Source organism: Odocoileus virginianus, chromosome 21, assembly GCF_023699985.2.
Source record: "Odocoileus virginianus isolate 20LAN1187 ecotype Illinois chromosome 21, Ovbor_1.2, whole genome shotgun sequence".
NCBI lineage: Eukaryota > Metazoa > Chordata > Mammalia > Artiodactyla > Cervidae > Odocoileus > Odocoileus virginianus.
In genome coordinates this window covers 21,001,823-21,018,690 of record NC_069694.1, presented here as the reverse complement: position 1 = coordinate 21,018,690, position 16,868 = coordinate 21,001,823, and the positions used below count along the sequence as shown (strand labels likewise).

General features: G+C 41.2%; 1 protein-coding gene across 6 annotated transcripts in view; it reads right to left on the bottom strand.

Annotated features, from left to right (window-relative positions):
- PPARGC1A (PPARG coactivator 1 alpha) overlaps positions 1-16,868 on the bottom strand; it is a 694,460-nt gene that overhangs the window by 357,584 nt on the left and 320,008 nt on the right. Inside the window, exon 2 of one of the 6 annotated variants that reach the window (XM_020913297.2) lies at positions 16,166-16,249. The exons of the other annotated variants lie outside the window; for them this stretch is intronic. Within the exon in view, the coding sequence (XP_020768956.1) occupies positions 16,166-16,194 (29 nt within the window). The 5' untranslated portion in view covers positions 16,195-16,249. The remainder of the gene's footprint in view (positions 1-16,165; positions 16,250-16,868) is intronic. 6 annotated transcript variants of the gene reach the window in all.

Sequence of the window (16,868 nt, the reverse complement as noted above, 5' to 3'; positions counted from 1 at the left end):
ATCTCACAATGCTAACCCATAACCCCATAATCTAAATGCAAATGTCGAGGTGTCATAGAAGCACCACAGTTTGACAATACTGATGGGAAACAAAAGAAATACCAAAGCAAACACACCAGTCAGAAGTAAAGTAAATTAATAGTGCAGCTTAGCTGGGATCACAAATGAATCACTCTAAAAGCAATTTTGTCCTGTTGTAAAATGAGATAAACACCTACTTGCCAGTTATTTTAGGAATAACACAAATCAGCCCATCTGTCTTAATTCAGTGGTACTCATCATACATTTTTTTAAAGTTATCACTTCCTCAAGAGTCATCCTATTGATGCCAACAGACACCTTACATTGACAATCTGTGGCATGACCTGCAATTCAGTGTCACTTCAAACCAGCACTGAAACCCTGAGCTATGTGTCTTGGCCAGAAGTGCTAGTTCTCTGGAAAGGCGGGCAGGGGAAGCCCTCAGTAGTTGGCGGGATGCTGACTTCAAATGACATTGGAGAAGGTACTGAAGGTAGGAATACATTTTTTAGGAACGAGATGCAAATGTTAGTACAGACAATAATTTACTGCAAACTAAATTACTAATCAATATCTGATAGTGGGACAGTCTATCCACTGAGGTTGTTAAGAGTCATGTTCAACCTATAATGGGAGATGCTAGAAAGGGAGCCTGTTTGGTTTAAACTGTATCTGTGTTTTGTACTCAGATATAAATAAGCTTGCTGATGGTATCACTGTCTCTGATTTATGGGAAACATGGGAGAGCACAAGAATTTCAGGAAACCTCCCTGGGTCTTGCAATTTCTCAGAGTAAATACTTTCTATTCTCTCCTTGAATTAAAAAAAAAAAAAAAAAAAACACGGTAAGAAAGTCCAGAAAACACCTGAAATTCACAGAAAATTAAGGCTCCAAAGAAAATCACAGGGTCAGAGAGCCTGAGGTTAGGGCAGCACTACGGAAAGATCTCAAAATATGTCTTATGACCAACACAAACAGAACGCAGAATAATTGATCTCCTGCCCTATAGAGTACAACAATGGTATTTTACACATCTTAAATTAATCATGATGGGGATCACATAATTAACTCCCAGTTATCATTATCATTCTGGACTCTCAAGAAGCTTGCCAGGTCCTTTCTCTGTGAGACTGCCAGCAAAATGCCTGGAAATTCATTTTCTTGTCATATACAGCAAGCATGCTGGAAGGCTCCTTCACCATCTCCTTCCCCAAGATGGTCTCCAGGCAAGGATTCACTGCCTTCCTGATTACAGAATATGGAGCTGTGGGTTCCTGACCTCCGAGTTTTCCCGAGGAGCCCCTCACACCCCAAAGCACCTGCATTTGTTCTGAATATACTGGGCACCCTCTCTTCTCAGTCTGGAAGTTCTGCAAGTCCAGCTACTGGTCTACTGCGATGATGCCACCAGGCTCCAGGGGAAAATTTCACTCCCACTCTCTTCCTTCCTCCTTCCCTACTCCCTAATATGCTTTATTTGTAATTATCTCTATAGGAGAGACCAGCAATTTACAAATAATGCCATCAAACCTGCAAAGTTGCCAAAAAAGTTTTATAGAATATTAAAAGTTCATGTAAGAATAACAGAGAGGAATACCCCAATTTATTACATAAGGCAACTGGCTGCTTGGTACCTTGAGGTAAGACAAAGGGTTGTGTCTTGTACATCTGATCTGCCCGCCTCCCTTGAGGGGTGGCAGTGGGCTCCTTAAATAAATCAGTGAATAGGTTTCCTTGCCTCTATGAGACTGAGACCAAACCAAGAAGAGGGTAAGCTCAGAACTGTAATTTTCTAACCCCTTGGCTATAAAATGAAGGTTGCTCTTTAATCTTCACTGTAACCTGTGAGGAGTCATCATTGTCCCCACTTCACAGATATGGAAAAGAACACTGACAATAAAAGAGACTAAGTAACATCCCCAGAGTGTTCGGTTGCTCAGTTGTGTCTGATTCTTTGCAACCCTGTGGAATGCATCATGCCAGGCTTCCCTCTCCTTACCTGTCTCCCAGAGTTAGCTCAAACTCATGTCCATTGAGTCGATGATGCCATCCAACCATCTCTTCCTCTGTTGCTCCTTCTCCTCCTGCCCTCAATCTTTCCTCGCATCACCAGAGTAGTGAGTGCCCCTTGTAAGTGACAGAACCAGACTGCAAACCTGATCTCACTGACCACTCTGTCTATATTCCAGTGTAGATGCCCAACAGTGCATCAACTGATAATGAGTAACTTCTCCCTCGGTGAAAGTTGACACAGTAATTTAAATCATTGACTGGACCTGGCTTCTTACCACACACAGACACAACCATTTTTCACATGTGTAAATTACCCAAAAGGTCCTCTAAGTCAACTAATCAGTAATGCCCTTTGCAGACAGAAATTATCCGAGGGACAGAATCATTTCTCTAGCTCCTCAAACGAAACATACTTTAAAGGGGCCAAGAGATGGTGAGTTTTCTTCAGTTTGTATGACCTCAAGAGGACTGAGCAGAAGTCTGGTAGCAGGAAGAGACTGGTACTTTGCTTAGTAATCCCAGGATAAGTGCATCTCAGAGGTGGTGAGGCAGAACCAGGTGAGTTTTCCTGGCTTTTTTCCCCTGCTCAACAATGATGTCCAGGGGCTGCTTAGCCATGAAGTCAGGAAGCCCCAAAGATTACTCCATGTAGACAAAATCATCAGCAGAGGTATGAAAAATGTGAGGTGCATGCAGGGTTCTGACAACAGTGCTGATGATAATAATTATGACTTCCCAAGGGCTGTGTTCCAGGTACATTACCTGTAAATTTCAACCCTGGAGCGCTCTCCTTTCAAGTGAATGAGCCATCACAAAAGTAAGCTGACCAGTCAATTTCTTGGATACAATTACCTTTTTATGCTGAGGTTCAAGAAAACTCAAGGCATCAGGAGGACTTCGGGGCACCACACATCACACCTGGAGCCCCTCTCTCCAGGTTCCATTTGTAGAAGGAAGAGGCACCACGGTGGCCATTTTCCAGGCCTGAACCAACAGTGGGTCACTAGCAGCTAAGCCTTCCTTCACACTGTGGTGACCTCCCAAAGTCCTGGGTCACAGCTGACTAAATGAGCTGGATAATTAAAAGAGGGGATGAGCCATGCCTGAGATTTTGCCTGCCTCATCAAGAACATCATGCCCTTTTTATCAATCTACTTGGGTTTTGTTTTTATTTTTCCCCCTTTGAAAAGTGATTAGCCTTGAGAACCTTCCTAACCATGGTACTCACCACCATTAGCTGTCATGGCCTCAGTATTTGAAAAGTTTCAAATGTGCCCTGTGCTTAGAAAATTCAACTAATAAATCTTGAGGTGGGGTGGAGGATCCAGAGCTTTTCCTGTTACTATTTTTTCAAACGTCAAAAACCAAAGCCTCAAAGGGGTTCTTCCAAATTTGAAGAATTTCTATCACTTCTAATTCTTTGTTTAAAAATATTTTTGTCTGGTGGGGAAAAGGAGATGGAGTTGGGGTGGGCCATCCTTTGCAATTAAAAATTCAAGACAACTCTCAAGGATCATACAAGACATACATATATTTTTAAATATATATATTATGCATATATGAACAATATACTATATATATATAGTATATTATTGGAATGATCCCCTGGAGGAGGGCATGGAAACCCACTCCAGTATTCTTGCCTGGAGAATTCCCATGGACAGAGGAGCCTGGTGGGCTACAGTCCGTGGAGTTGCAAAGAATCAGACACAACTGAGAGACTAACCACACACGTACATATACATATGTATATACATATACATGTACATATGTACATGTACATATACATACATATACACATATATATATACACACATATGGTACATGTATATGGATATATGTATATCTAATACTATGTAGTAGATAGAGATAAAGATAAACCTTCATAAAACCTTAAGTTCTTTGAGAGCTTTCCATTTCTTCCAAGTCTTTTACAAAAAAAAATTCACATTTCTCCAGTACATCATGCTCTCAAAGGCCTTCACATGCACTGACTCATCTGAGCACCAAACAACAGCAGGTAAAATTACCATCTCCACTTTATTTTTTTTTATTGTAGTGGTTTTTGCCATACATTGACATGAATCAGCCATGGATTTACATGTGTTCCCCATCCCGATCCCGCCTCCCGCCTCCCTCTCCATCCCATCCCTCTGGGTATTCCCAGTGCACCAGCCCTGAGCACTTGTCTCATGCATCCAACCTGGGCTGGTGATCTGTTTCACCCTTGATAGTATACTTGTTTCAGTGCTGTTCTCTCTGAACATCCCACCCTCGCCTTCACCATCTCCACTTTCAAGATGAGGTTCAGAGAGACTAAGTGACTTGTTCGATGAAAGGCAAGAAAGCCAGATCCAATTTTGACACAAACTCATCCCCCAAGAAATCTTCATCTTCCTTTTATGCACCATCACCTCCAAATTAGTTGATATCTCCAGTCCTGAATTTCCTCATCTATAGATATTTTAACTATTTATTCTAAACGCATGTCTAGGGGACTTTCCTGGTGGTCCAGTGTTTAAGATTTCATCTTCCAATGCAAGAGGTATGAGTTCAATCCCTGGTCAAGGGAGCTAAGATCCCACATGTCTCGAGACCAAAAAATCAAAACATAAAACAGAAGCAATATTGTAATAAATTTAATAAAGCTTTAAAAAATTTAAGAAATAAATAAATCTACCTCTAGAACGTCTGATGCTTCTATAAATGAAAATCAACTAATGTCACAACCTACTCAAGACTCATCCCTAGTCACTCATGACCTACAAGACACAGTCCAGCCTCCTCTGTGTGGGGGTCAGGCCCACTCAGCCCTCCAGGCTCATCTCCCAAGCTTTGTCCAGACCCAGCCTATTGAGCCGGTTGTGTCTCAGTCACTCAGCTGTGTCCGACCCTGTGGTCTGTAGCCGCCTGGCTCCTCTGTCTGTGGCATTTCCCAGGCAAGAATACTAGAAAGGGTTGTCATGCTCTTCTCCAAGGGATCTTCATGACCCAGGGATTAAACCAGTGTTTCCTGCAGTAGCAGATGGATTCGTCACCATTGAGCCACCTGGGAAACCCCTGAGCTAGGTGGTTTGCACTTTATTCCCTCAGTCTGGAACACTCTCCTACCACCACCACCAAAATTTTTCCCAGCAAAATCTGCTGAGATTTCCCCCACCCACTTCTAGCAGGAAGTGCTTCCTGTCCTTTTCATATAGGATTCAACACCTCCTCATCTCAGATCCTTTAACACTCCCTATCACAACCCCATTCCACTTTTTTGCCCTTCTTTACTGATACGTCCACCTCCTTTGGCTGTATCCAAAGCCATGTCTACTTTTAGAACCTAGAAAGGTATCAGGTACACAGGATTTAGTGGAGAAATATATGTTGAATGAACAGAGAAAAAAACTTGTCTGAAGAAGTGTTGAAATGGTTTTGATCTGAGTGCCAAAGTTCTATCTAGCACCCAAAACATCATCTGCTACACTAAAAGCATTAAGAACTGACTTTACTGTTTCCACTCTATTATTATGACTATAATCAGTGAACAAAAGATAAACAAGGTCTATGAGGGGCCAAATGGGGCACCCCTAGTGGCTCAGGGGTAATGAATCCACCGGCATTGTGGGAGATGCAGGTTCAATCCCTGGGTCAGGAAGATCACCTGGAGGAGGTCATGGCAACCCACTCCAGTATTCTTACCTGGAGAATCCCATGGGCAGAGGAGCCTGGTGGACTGCAGTCCATGGGGTTGTCAAGGGTCAGACACAATTGAAGCTACTGAATATGCATGCATGAGGGGCCAAGCATTGTTCTGAGGGTATATATCACACCGATAAATAAAGCATAGTTCCTGCCCTGGTAGAAATCAGACGCTAGGTGGGAAGCCAGGTGGTAACATATATCAGTAACTCTACTGCAATAAGACATGTGATATGAGAACAAATTTTATGCTGGATGACAGAAAGAGGACTTATGCATCCTTCTGAGTATTTCCTCAACTAAATGGATTGGACAAATGGAAAAGAAGTCATTTACTTTGAGTCTATGTTTTCCCTTTTGCAACTTATATGACTTGCCAAACAAAACAAAACCACATTAGTTAAAATACTACTATTTAAAATAAATAAGCAGAATGTGAGGTTGTCTAAAGGTGACCCTGGTTCTATTCTTAAAAAGAATGTTAAGCCAATTAACGTTGAAAACAAGATCGTAAAGGAAGCCCACCCTTCTCAGCACTTGAGAAGAAAGCATTTTGTATACAAACACACCTCTTACGATATCAGCAGAGGCCAGAAGCTCTGATATGTAAATTCTCAGTCATGCCACCAAATCATTAAGGTACAACTCTCTAGACAGCATAGCATATTTCTCATACCCTCTTGAAAAGAACAAATCTATGTGGAATATGAAAAAACCGTACAAATGAACTTACTTACAAAACAGAAATAGATATAGAAATAAATAAAATTACCGTTACCGAGGGGGACAGCGGGGGGAGAGAAATTGGGAGATTGATCTCTACTACACACACTACTATCTATACAGGAGATAGCTAACAAGAACCTACTATATATTACAGGAACTCAATACTCTGTAGTAACTCCATGGCTGATTCATGTCAATGTATGACAAAACCCACTGCAATGTTGTGAAGTAATTAGCCTCCAACTAATAAAAATGAATGAAAAAAGAAAAGAATCTGAAAAAAGAGTGGATGTATGTACATGTATTCAAGGAGGCAATGGCAACCCACTCCAGTATTCTTGCCCGGAAAATCCCATGGACAGAGGAGCCTGGCAGGCTGCAGTCCGTGGACTCACAAAGAGTCGGTCACAACTTAGTGACTGAGCACATGAATACGGAAAACTGATTCACCCAGCTGTACAGCAGAAACTGACAAAACATTGTAAATCAACTCTACTCCAATAAAAACTAATTTTTAAAAAAGAAAATAACGTGTATGTTAAAATGTAGCATCGCTTAGGCTTTTCATTAATTCACAGGGGCTTTCCTCTGAATTTGTCTGGAGCATTCACTTTGCCGAGGAAGTTTGCATGCATCATCTCATCCAGTCCTTTCAACAACCCAGCGAGGGTGGTAGTATTATCATCCCCATTTTGAAAAAGAAGAAACTGAGGCAGAGACATTAAACACATCCAGTGTTGCCCTTTTGCAAGGGGTAAAACCAAAATTCATTCTCAGTGCTTTCTGACGCCCATACCCCACTCCTCAGCCATTAATAAGCTGTATTACATTCACAGGGTTTTATCACACCAGAAAAAATAAAAGCCATTATCAGCATCAATTACCAAACCTCTTTAGTTTTTTGAAGAAAGTGAAATCTGCTGTAAAGCTCATTTGGAAGATGGCGCAGAGTCCCCGTGACTTTGCTGGGATAACAGACGGTGCTTCCCCTCTAAGCAGTTGAGTGGCACAAAATTCTCAAGTAATCCAGCAACTGCTAACCACGCTGTCACCATTACATTGTTTAGTCAGCAATTGTACTTCAATGACTTTCTTCTCTTGATATGTGCTTAGGTTACCAAGAGAAATCCGAGAGCCTGCTAATGCAGAATACATCTAGTGCAAAATGTTTTCTATCCACCCTCTACTTTCTCAAAGCTGACCTTAGCCTTGAGGTCTTGATAAACGTTCCCTACTTAAAGCTTGATTCAAAATCAGATGGAGGGGGTTTCCCGGGTTTCCCTGAACATTTGCAGTTCAGGTTTGTTTGTTTTTTCCAGATAAACAACATCCTTTCAAAGAGTTCCTCTGGTACCTTCTTCACTTGGCCTACCTGATTTAGAGCTATCCCTGGTGCCATTTTGGTGGCAATGGGGCTCTGCAATACCTAATACACATACATACTCACTGCTGACATTTAAAAACATTCCTAACAGTTTGTGCGAGTACATGGTAAACAGATGCTATGGGATTTTTTACTCATTATCAGTCATCTCTGAAGACTGTAGTCAAGTGACAGCTTTTTGAGACTTTTCAGTCTAACAGCAAGAGATTTATTTTTAATAGAATATTGATATTACAGTACAAAATGGCATTTGATGTTTATCCCCTGACCCTTGCTTTTAGCAATGCAGTTCAGCTTGGTGGGTTATTTTAAAGGACTAGCACCCTCCATTCTATCCATTACTCTGTTCTTTTTTCCTTGGTGGGGGGAAAGTTGCAGACTTTTATGAACTCTCTGATTAAAGTACCTCCATCTGAATGCAGATTAAAAGTTCCAACACCTGAGAGCTCAAAACCAATGAATATTTATACCAAAAACCAGCAGATGAATACACTCTAAATCTTCAAATGCAAGTCTAGTCATGGGTTTTATCTTATTTTAGGACTTACTTTTTATTAAAATGAACTCTTGCATATTTACACTACAGAAATAAATGTTATTTGCAAGCACAATACAGTGGAGACCCTACAAATGCATTGCCTCTGGGGAAGGCAGTTTCGTTCCTCAAGCGGATTTTTATTTCTTTACCAGGTCTTCATCGAAGAGGGGTTTCATTATATATGATTGGCCTAATTGGGAAACCCGAAAACCTACTCACCGTGGGGAGATTATTCATTTTGTGGCCAAGAAATTGTGAGTCCCTTTGTAAATGGAGAGTTTCATTGACTTAACAATTTTCCTCCTTTCATTGGAAACTTCATTCTGGACTACTTCTCTAGAAAGTAGAGATTGTTTAAACAAGCAAAAGGAACATTATTTCAGAAACAAGTTTATCTGCCTTCTCTGTGAAGTGGCCTAACATATTTTGTCTTGAGGCATATCCTTAAATCATTATCTGTCTTTTCAGAATACAATTGGAGTGAACAAACACTGGCCTTCAGGACTGCTAGCTCTAAGGAGCAGTCGGAGTTGCACGGTTAGGCCAAAGTTTGGTAACACAAGAACCAGAGGCTCTCTGCCAAGCTTATGCAATAACACAAATCAAAGTAAACATTGCCACCTACCAACATCACAGAATAACTAACTGAATCCAAATAAATTCAAAAATGATTATTTCAATGATAAGAGAAATCTTCTGTCTAAAATAACTAAACTAGAGGTGACAAATAAACCCATTTCTTCCCCAAACCCCCTGGCAACCTCTTGTTGTTCATTAAAATGCAACAAACCCCACATGAAAAGTCAAGTGGGGTTATCAGAATTTGGGAAAATACAAATTTTGATTGAACCCACCGTGCATCTTGAGACTTCTATGCCCTCACAGTATTGAGGACTTAGAATGTGCAAATTTGCCATCATGTTCCTAAACTTATTTCTTCTTTTTCATAAAGTAAGCTTAGAGATAAATGTTTACAAATCAACCCAGTCATCATTTCTTCATTTTAATGCTTAAACGCTTCATTTTGATTGCTGCCTTTTTGACATTTCACCAAGGAAATATGTTTGCGTGTTCGCAATGCCATTGAATCAGCAATTAGATCTCCATATTCCAGATGTCATCAGAGTTTTCAATGCATCTCCCAATAAAATTTATTTCTGAACTTTGAAAAAAACAAACAAATGTACTTTGTATAAATTAAACACATTATCCTTATTTTTCCAATTGCTACATTTAACATAGCGAGGGATTCTGAAATTATGAATTCAAGAATTTCAGATCATTCTATATAATATTTTTCTTGCAATGAATACAATTTTGGATTATTTATGGAACTGGCTTAGATATTTTGATTAACTAATCCCCCCCACCCCCATGGTGGAACAGAGACATGGAGACAAATCTGTGCCATTAGTAACATATTACACTCTCCATCCTCATGAGTCTCTCTTGAGCCTTGGCACTCTGGCTGGAGCAGGAAATTTATCGTCAAAAGTGGACAAAGAAAAATGCAATTCTGGTCTCATTTGTGCCTTCATTAAGATTTTTTAACTTCTCAACTCCCTTCTGGCAGACCTTGCATTGCTCTCATTCTCTTTTAGCTCACAGGGCTAGCTCAGAAGTACTCTTTCTATGACCCCTTGTCATCACGTATCACAGTAGAGAAATCCAGTGCCAAACTTTTCCTCTTTCTCTCTTTGGTGAACTGAATATACAGCTTTCTAGCTCTTTGCAACAGACTCTCATTGACTCTTTTAAACAAATAGAATAAAGAATAAACTAAAATGACTATACAACATGCAATTCCAGAACATTTAAGTAGCAGGGCAGAGGTACCATTGTAAGAAGCCACCCTGGGTGACTTCAGATATAGCTGTGTCAGGGAGAAACAAGTTTTCTCCAGGACTCTATTCACCTGGACAGAGAAGCCTGGTGGGCTATGGTCCATGGGGTCACAAAGAGCCAGAAATGACTGAGCAAGTAACACAGACACATACTGTTCACCTGAAATGGAAATAGGAGATCTTCATCTTCATAAATGGAGGAGCGTGACTAAGTGAGTAGAGAAATCCTTCCCTATGACCCACATCGCAGGGCACACCTATCACCATGGAGGACTCCGGCAGATGGCAGAATTTCTACTCCTTCCATTATTCCTGAGACAACTCATTGGTATTTTCTCCTTTAATAAGAAAAATGACATAATCCAGTGCTCCTTCTGATGGAAGGGTTTTGCTTGGTATTTACTCAGTTCCAAAGGGTAACACTAGATGAGCCTGACTCCCCGTTCTCCTTCCATCCGTAAAATGTTTTGCAGATGTCTCCATCTAGCCCAGCCCACCTCCTGAAAAATGCGCCTGAGCAAAACCTCATCTGTTGGTAATAGAACTGAAAAATGCCTCATTCCGGCTAGAAGTGGTACGAGAGCTGCTACTGCTCCAGCAAATTTATTTTGCCTTTCAAGGGTTTAATTGCACACAACATGGTGCAGTTTTGATTAATCCTTCAGAATTTAATATATACTCTGGAGGGGTCAATATGTTGATTCTTCATGCATCGCTATCATGGGAGTAACCGAAACGCGTTTAAACACCACAGGAGGTGTACTTCTCGAACTTACCTGGTCCTGCCAAGGGTAAAAAGTGCTCATTAACGACTCAGTCCAGGAGGGGAGCCAGTAGAGGGGATGCTTCCTCTCTGACACTATTTCTGGTTTGCTTGGCAGGCACATTTCCCTTGGGGAGGTCCCAGGTGAGGCACACACTGGAATCTTCCAGGCTTATGCCCTGATCATTTTAATGAGAAAGCAGCATCAAAATATTGGCACCTTGCATTCAGCCAACATATGGAGCCACTGTACAGGCATTTAATTGAACTCTTTCAAGATTATGAAGGGTAGAGCCAATCAGGTCGATGAGTGTTTATTCTGTAAACTTGGGCTCTGAAGAGGTGATGCACAGGTAATAACAAGTCCATTTGCCATCTTCATAGAGAATGATTGTTTTAAATTCTAGGTTCCAGATTCCTGTAGTTAGATTTCTGATGAAGTACATGGGAAGTCTAAGAGTTGCAGTGCTTTAGTAAACATGTGGACAGGTATCATAAAATCTTATGGTTTGTGTGTAACACAAACGGACTCTAAGTTACCAACCCTCTCCAGAAAGTCAGACCAGAAGTGAAGAACCATAAGAAAAGTGCAATGGAAATGCTGCACTTATGAAGTCATTATACTGGTTATCTTGGGGAAAGCAGAGAAACAAAATAGAGCACAGAGTGTAGAACCCAAGAAGGACTCTAATTTTGGGTTTGCTTCTCTCTGTGTAATGTTAGAGAGCCTTTTCCAGCCTGTTCCTCACCTAAAAATTGTAATGTTGAACTGATGCACAGAGGCTGTATTATGGCTGCATTGTGTCCCACCCCCAAATTCTTATGTTGAAGTCCTAATCCCCAGGACCTCAGAATGGGTCTGCATTTGAAGATAAAACCTGTAAGGAGGTTATGAAGATAGATGGGTGGATCCTAATATAATATAATTAAATTATGGTATTCTTATAAGAGAATTAGACACAGATCCACACAGAGGAATGACCATGTGAAGACAAAGGAAGAAGAGAGCCATTTGTAAGCCAAGGAGAGAGGCCTCTGAATGAATCCTACCAATACTTGGATCTTGGACTTCTAACTTCCAGAACTGTGAGAACTTAAGCTTTTGTTATTTAAGCCAGCCAACCTGTGATATTGTGTTATGGCAGTCCAAGCAAACTCATGCAAGGTGTTCTAAGTCTCTAGTGCAATCAGATACACTGGTGCTCAGCATGGCACACGCCTTCAGAGAATGGAAGTTCCAGTTCCAGCCTCCCCAGTCCCATCACACAGATGCACAAGTAGAAACAGATCAATTAGGATGAGTTGCCTTAACGTGATAAGAGTAAGTGAGGAAGGAGGAAAGTCACCTTCTGGAATTCAGAGGCTCAGCTCATGGTCCATGACTCATCTACTGAACCATTCTGCCTGCCACAAGAAATGGAAGTACAGTGGGTATAGGGAAGCACATCAAACAAAAGCCCTAGATGACATCCCTGGCTTCTAGCCAAGGGCAGATTCATATCTCAATGTAGCTTCAATATATCTAAGCCACAAACAAGGGGTCAGCAGGAGATCACTGTGTACAAGCAAACAGCTTTTTCAAAAATCCCTGTTCCATAGTGTTATCCAAACAATCAAGTAATGTCTAAACCATTTTTTCTCCTCCTATACAGACAAAACTATCTGACAAATCTATGATGAAATTAGCCCGATTCCTAGATGCCAGCCCCTCAGAAAGCCATCTCCCATGATGGTAAAAAAACATTCCAGGCATATTCATAGACTGTCATGCAAGAATTTGAAGAGCTTCATGCCAAAAAGAAAACCAGGGCCCCAAAAGGCCAGGGTTATTGTGGAACCCAAGGTTCTGAGTATAAACTCCCTATACCCATGGTCTGTGTGTTCACAAGATTAAACCAGTTATGAGACATTTAAAAGTTAGAACAACAAACATCCTGCCAGGTTTTCAGTGAAACTGTAGTCAGACAGGGCTACCTAGTCATGTGTGCCCCTCTTAATCTCCCCTGGGGGTCAGGTAACTCACCCAGGACCTGAGAAATATGCATATCCACCCACAGCCTGTTCCAAGTCGGTTTCGCTAGTTAAGTTAGGCCTCTGTCAAACTCTAATTCTTGGCAGATTTGAGAAGCAGAACCAAAGGGAAAATTGGATGCAGTCCAACTGCAGTGAAATTAGAAGCTGCCTTAGATACACCAGGGTATACAGAGCAGGGACTTGTTTACTCAACATGTAAGTTAAGGTCAACAAGAGAAGGAATGCTTCCTGTTCACAAATCCTTATGGACTGTTTGTTTTGGGACCTCTGGTTGTTCCCGGTGAAATCCCAAAGAATGTGCCTGGGAATAACCAGCTTGGTTACATGAAATGCATTCTCTTCTGCAAATCACTGAAGTCTTACCCAGTCTAAATAGCATTCAGTTCCTGTTTGTTCTCACTAAAAAGCAGAAGGGTAGAATTATCTCTCCTCTCAGAACAGCTAAGACCTTCGACCATTCAAATGGTCAGCTCTCCCTTTAGCCTGCTGACTCAACACAATTGGAAGAAAATCTTATCAGGAGAAATTTGTGTGAATGCAAAGATCCTAGTATGTACATATGAATACATTTCTCCTTGCCTGGAAATACAGCTGTGACCATCTATTAAGCTAGAATATTGATTTTCAGATTTGCTCCTCTAACCTACAAGACATACTGCAGCCTCTATCCAGCACCTCTTTTAACTTCTGTGTTTTGGGCCCTATACTGTGATCTACCAAGGGAAGCTTCTTCCCATTAGCAATATTTCCTCATAAACTCTATGGAGTTCTCCAGTACAGTTTTTCTTCCTTTGAATCAATGGTGGATGCAAAGTAGGCTAAGCTATTTCAAAAGAAGTGAGTTACTAAATTGCTTTTCTCTATCATCAGAAACCTTTAATTACATATGTTTACTAGAAAATTTTTGGTAGATGGTTATTTAAAAAAATCAACTGACATTAATGACTCTAAGTGTGAAAAACAGATTGAGTAAACATTGCTTTCTTTTTTTCACAGAGTATAAGTGGAGAGGAAAACAGACTTTTGCTATTAATTGATGCAGTTTCACCCAAATGATCCTGTTGAGTGAGAAATAAACACAATCCCAACATAATGATAATTGTTTGCTGTCACCCTGACTTGTTTTCTGTGCTTATGGCCCTGAGGATACCTGAGAATTCTTGATGGTGCATGAGAGGATCTTGTGCATGCCCCACACAAGGGTACCTGTCCTTCCCTCTCACATATTAATATGAATTTGAGCAAAAGCATCAGGCAAACTGCATAGTCAATGACTCATTTGTGAGCTTAAATGCTGGAAGTGAGCACAGCAAAAAGGAGGCATGTAAAACTGATCCATTAAGGCTCAATGATCCACAGGATTAAACCTGAAAGGTAACACCTTTGAAATAAGTTCATCTGTAAACCCAACTGGAAACCTCTCCAAAAAAACAAACAAAACCAGAGTTCCTTCCTGGTGGAGGATGGGGAAGAGCTGGGGTATTCTCCGGGTACCAAGCAGAGATAGACCTATCTTCTGCCCCATCACTCCAGAGATCTGGAGGAAAGCACCACTCAGCCAGGACCCAAACACAGCCTGAGATGCTTGCCTGCCACCTGGCTGTGCAAGACACTAGACCACAAAGTCATGAGTGAGAGAATGATTTGCCCTCAGCCTGGCACCAAAGATAAACACTATGGAGGAGGATAGGACTGGAAATAAATCCAACAGGCATGTCATCTTCAAATGCAAAGGACACGCTCAGAGATAAAGGTGAGGACAGGTACAGATAAACCTGAGTCACATTCAGGAAGGCATCCATCTTGGGTCACCTATCTGATCATCGGCCCTGTAATCACATTGCCTGGAGACGGGGACAGGAATTTCTTTTGTTCACAACAATGCCAAGGATCTGTGATTTCTTGGCCTGATCTTTGGACAATGCTGCACTGGAAACTTTCTGAAAATAGCACGCTTCTCAAATGTATGTATCACCAGGAGAGAACTAAGATAATACACTCTGCCCTAACTTAGTCACATACCATGAATGGCTCTAGAAATTCCTAAAAGGAATGCCAGGACTTGGTTGTAAGAGACATTGAATTATATGCCAGTGACCTAAAAATAGGATTCTGCTGACGAAAAGGGAGACAAAGAAAGGTGAATTTCTTTCTTTGTGCTCACATACCCGAGAGAAGCGTGACTTAGGATTCGTTCAGACCACACAGTTCCTGATGAACAGACTTATCATCAAAAACCACTGAGCGACACCAGCTCTTTCAGGCTAGTAGGAGACATTGCCCCCTCCCACGCCACCTAGAACTGCATCCCCTCGAAAGCAAAGATAGGTAGTCCCATTCAAAATGATGAAGGGCATTCTTGGCAACACAGATTTATCTTTTTTTTTTTTTTTCCTCTGAACCATATGGAATGATTCTCCAGATAACAAAAGAACCAATAGGAGCTGGGAGAACTCTAGGGAAGGCTAATCCCTAAACACAGGCTTCAAATAGTCATTAGCGGTACCAGACGATGCTGAGCCAGGATCCTTAGAGCAATGAATTAGGGAGACATGTGGGGAAATGAGAAGCAGGCAAAATCCTGTACTCCACAAGAATTTCAACCAAACTCTGACGAAATGCTTTCTGTGGTTCACAAGATGGCACACACACTGACGAGACCCAGAAAGCAAGATGGTCAGGCCACCTGGCTTCTGAGTCACACGTTCGGTCCCATGCCTATCCTGAGCTTGCCTGCCACTCAAGGAACTCATTGCTAGAAGCACCTACACAATGCTGATGCTAGAAGTCATCAGCAGCTATGAAGTCCTTCCAACATCTTCAGTGTTGTCCGAGTACTCAAGTATTACTGGGCTTACAGAGTTTGAACCCAGATCCGGGTTCTACTAACCAGCTATGTCAAATTATGCACTTCTCAAAGGAACCAGCAGGGCCTTCAAGCAAAGAAGATAGAGGTAGAAAACATGGACTCCAAGGATTTATTTTATTAAGCAAAATAAGGAGGCCCTGGGGGAAATGGTGTATGTGTTCCTCCTTCCAATACAGAGACTTTCTTATTACCAGCTATCATCTCAAACTGACCACTGAGGCATCAAAAATTCAAATGAGAGATGGGCTGGTAAGGAGAGTTGCTTGTTTTTATGGTGTATCTTACTTGCTTAGAGGCAAAATCTGTCGCTGCATTTGGACTCCTGAGATGGGCTGCAGCTCTTGCTTCAGGATCTAAAGATGTGACCATCTGAAGCAAAGAAAGAAACACTCAGTTTCCTCCAGTGAAAATAAGACTTTGCAAGTTGATAAATTCTAAGAACCATTACCAGGAGAAAGGGGCCACACTTCTAATTAGGGCACAAAATCTGCTACCAAACAGTGGCTCAAAAACCATGGCATCATGCTAAAAATGATCACCCACAGAAGAAATTTATGACCCTTTTCTGAGAAGCTCAAAGAACTGTTTCACTTTCATAGTATTATTCTGTTATAAGAGAGTCAGCATGCAGTGCTCCATTCACTCAAAAATTAAGTCATGGCTCACACAGGCTAACCACCCAAAATAACAGTGTTGAGATGTAAATTCTTTAGCAAATGTTTATTGAGACCAACCACAATAAAGTATTCCAGGCACTGAGGACTCAGCTTAAAAGAAAATAAGCAAAATCCCCTGCTCTCATGGAGCTTACATTTTAAGAGAGGTAGAAATGGAACACTAAGGAATAAGTAAGCAAAATCCATGTTGTCAGACAGTGATAAAATACCATGGAGATAAACAAAGCAAGAAAGAGAAAGAAGTGTGTTAGGGTTACAATTTAAAAGAGGGGGAGAGCTGTCAGAGGAGCTCTCATAGAGACGATGATGGT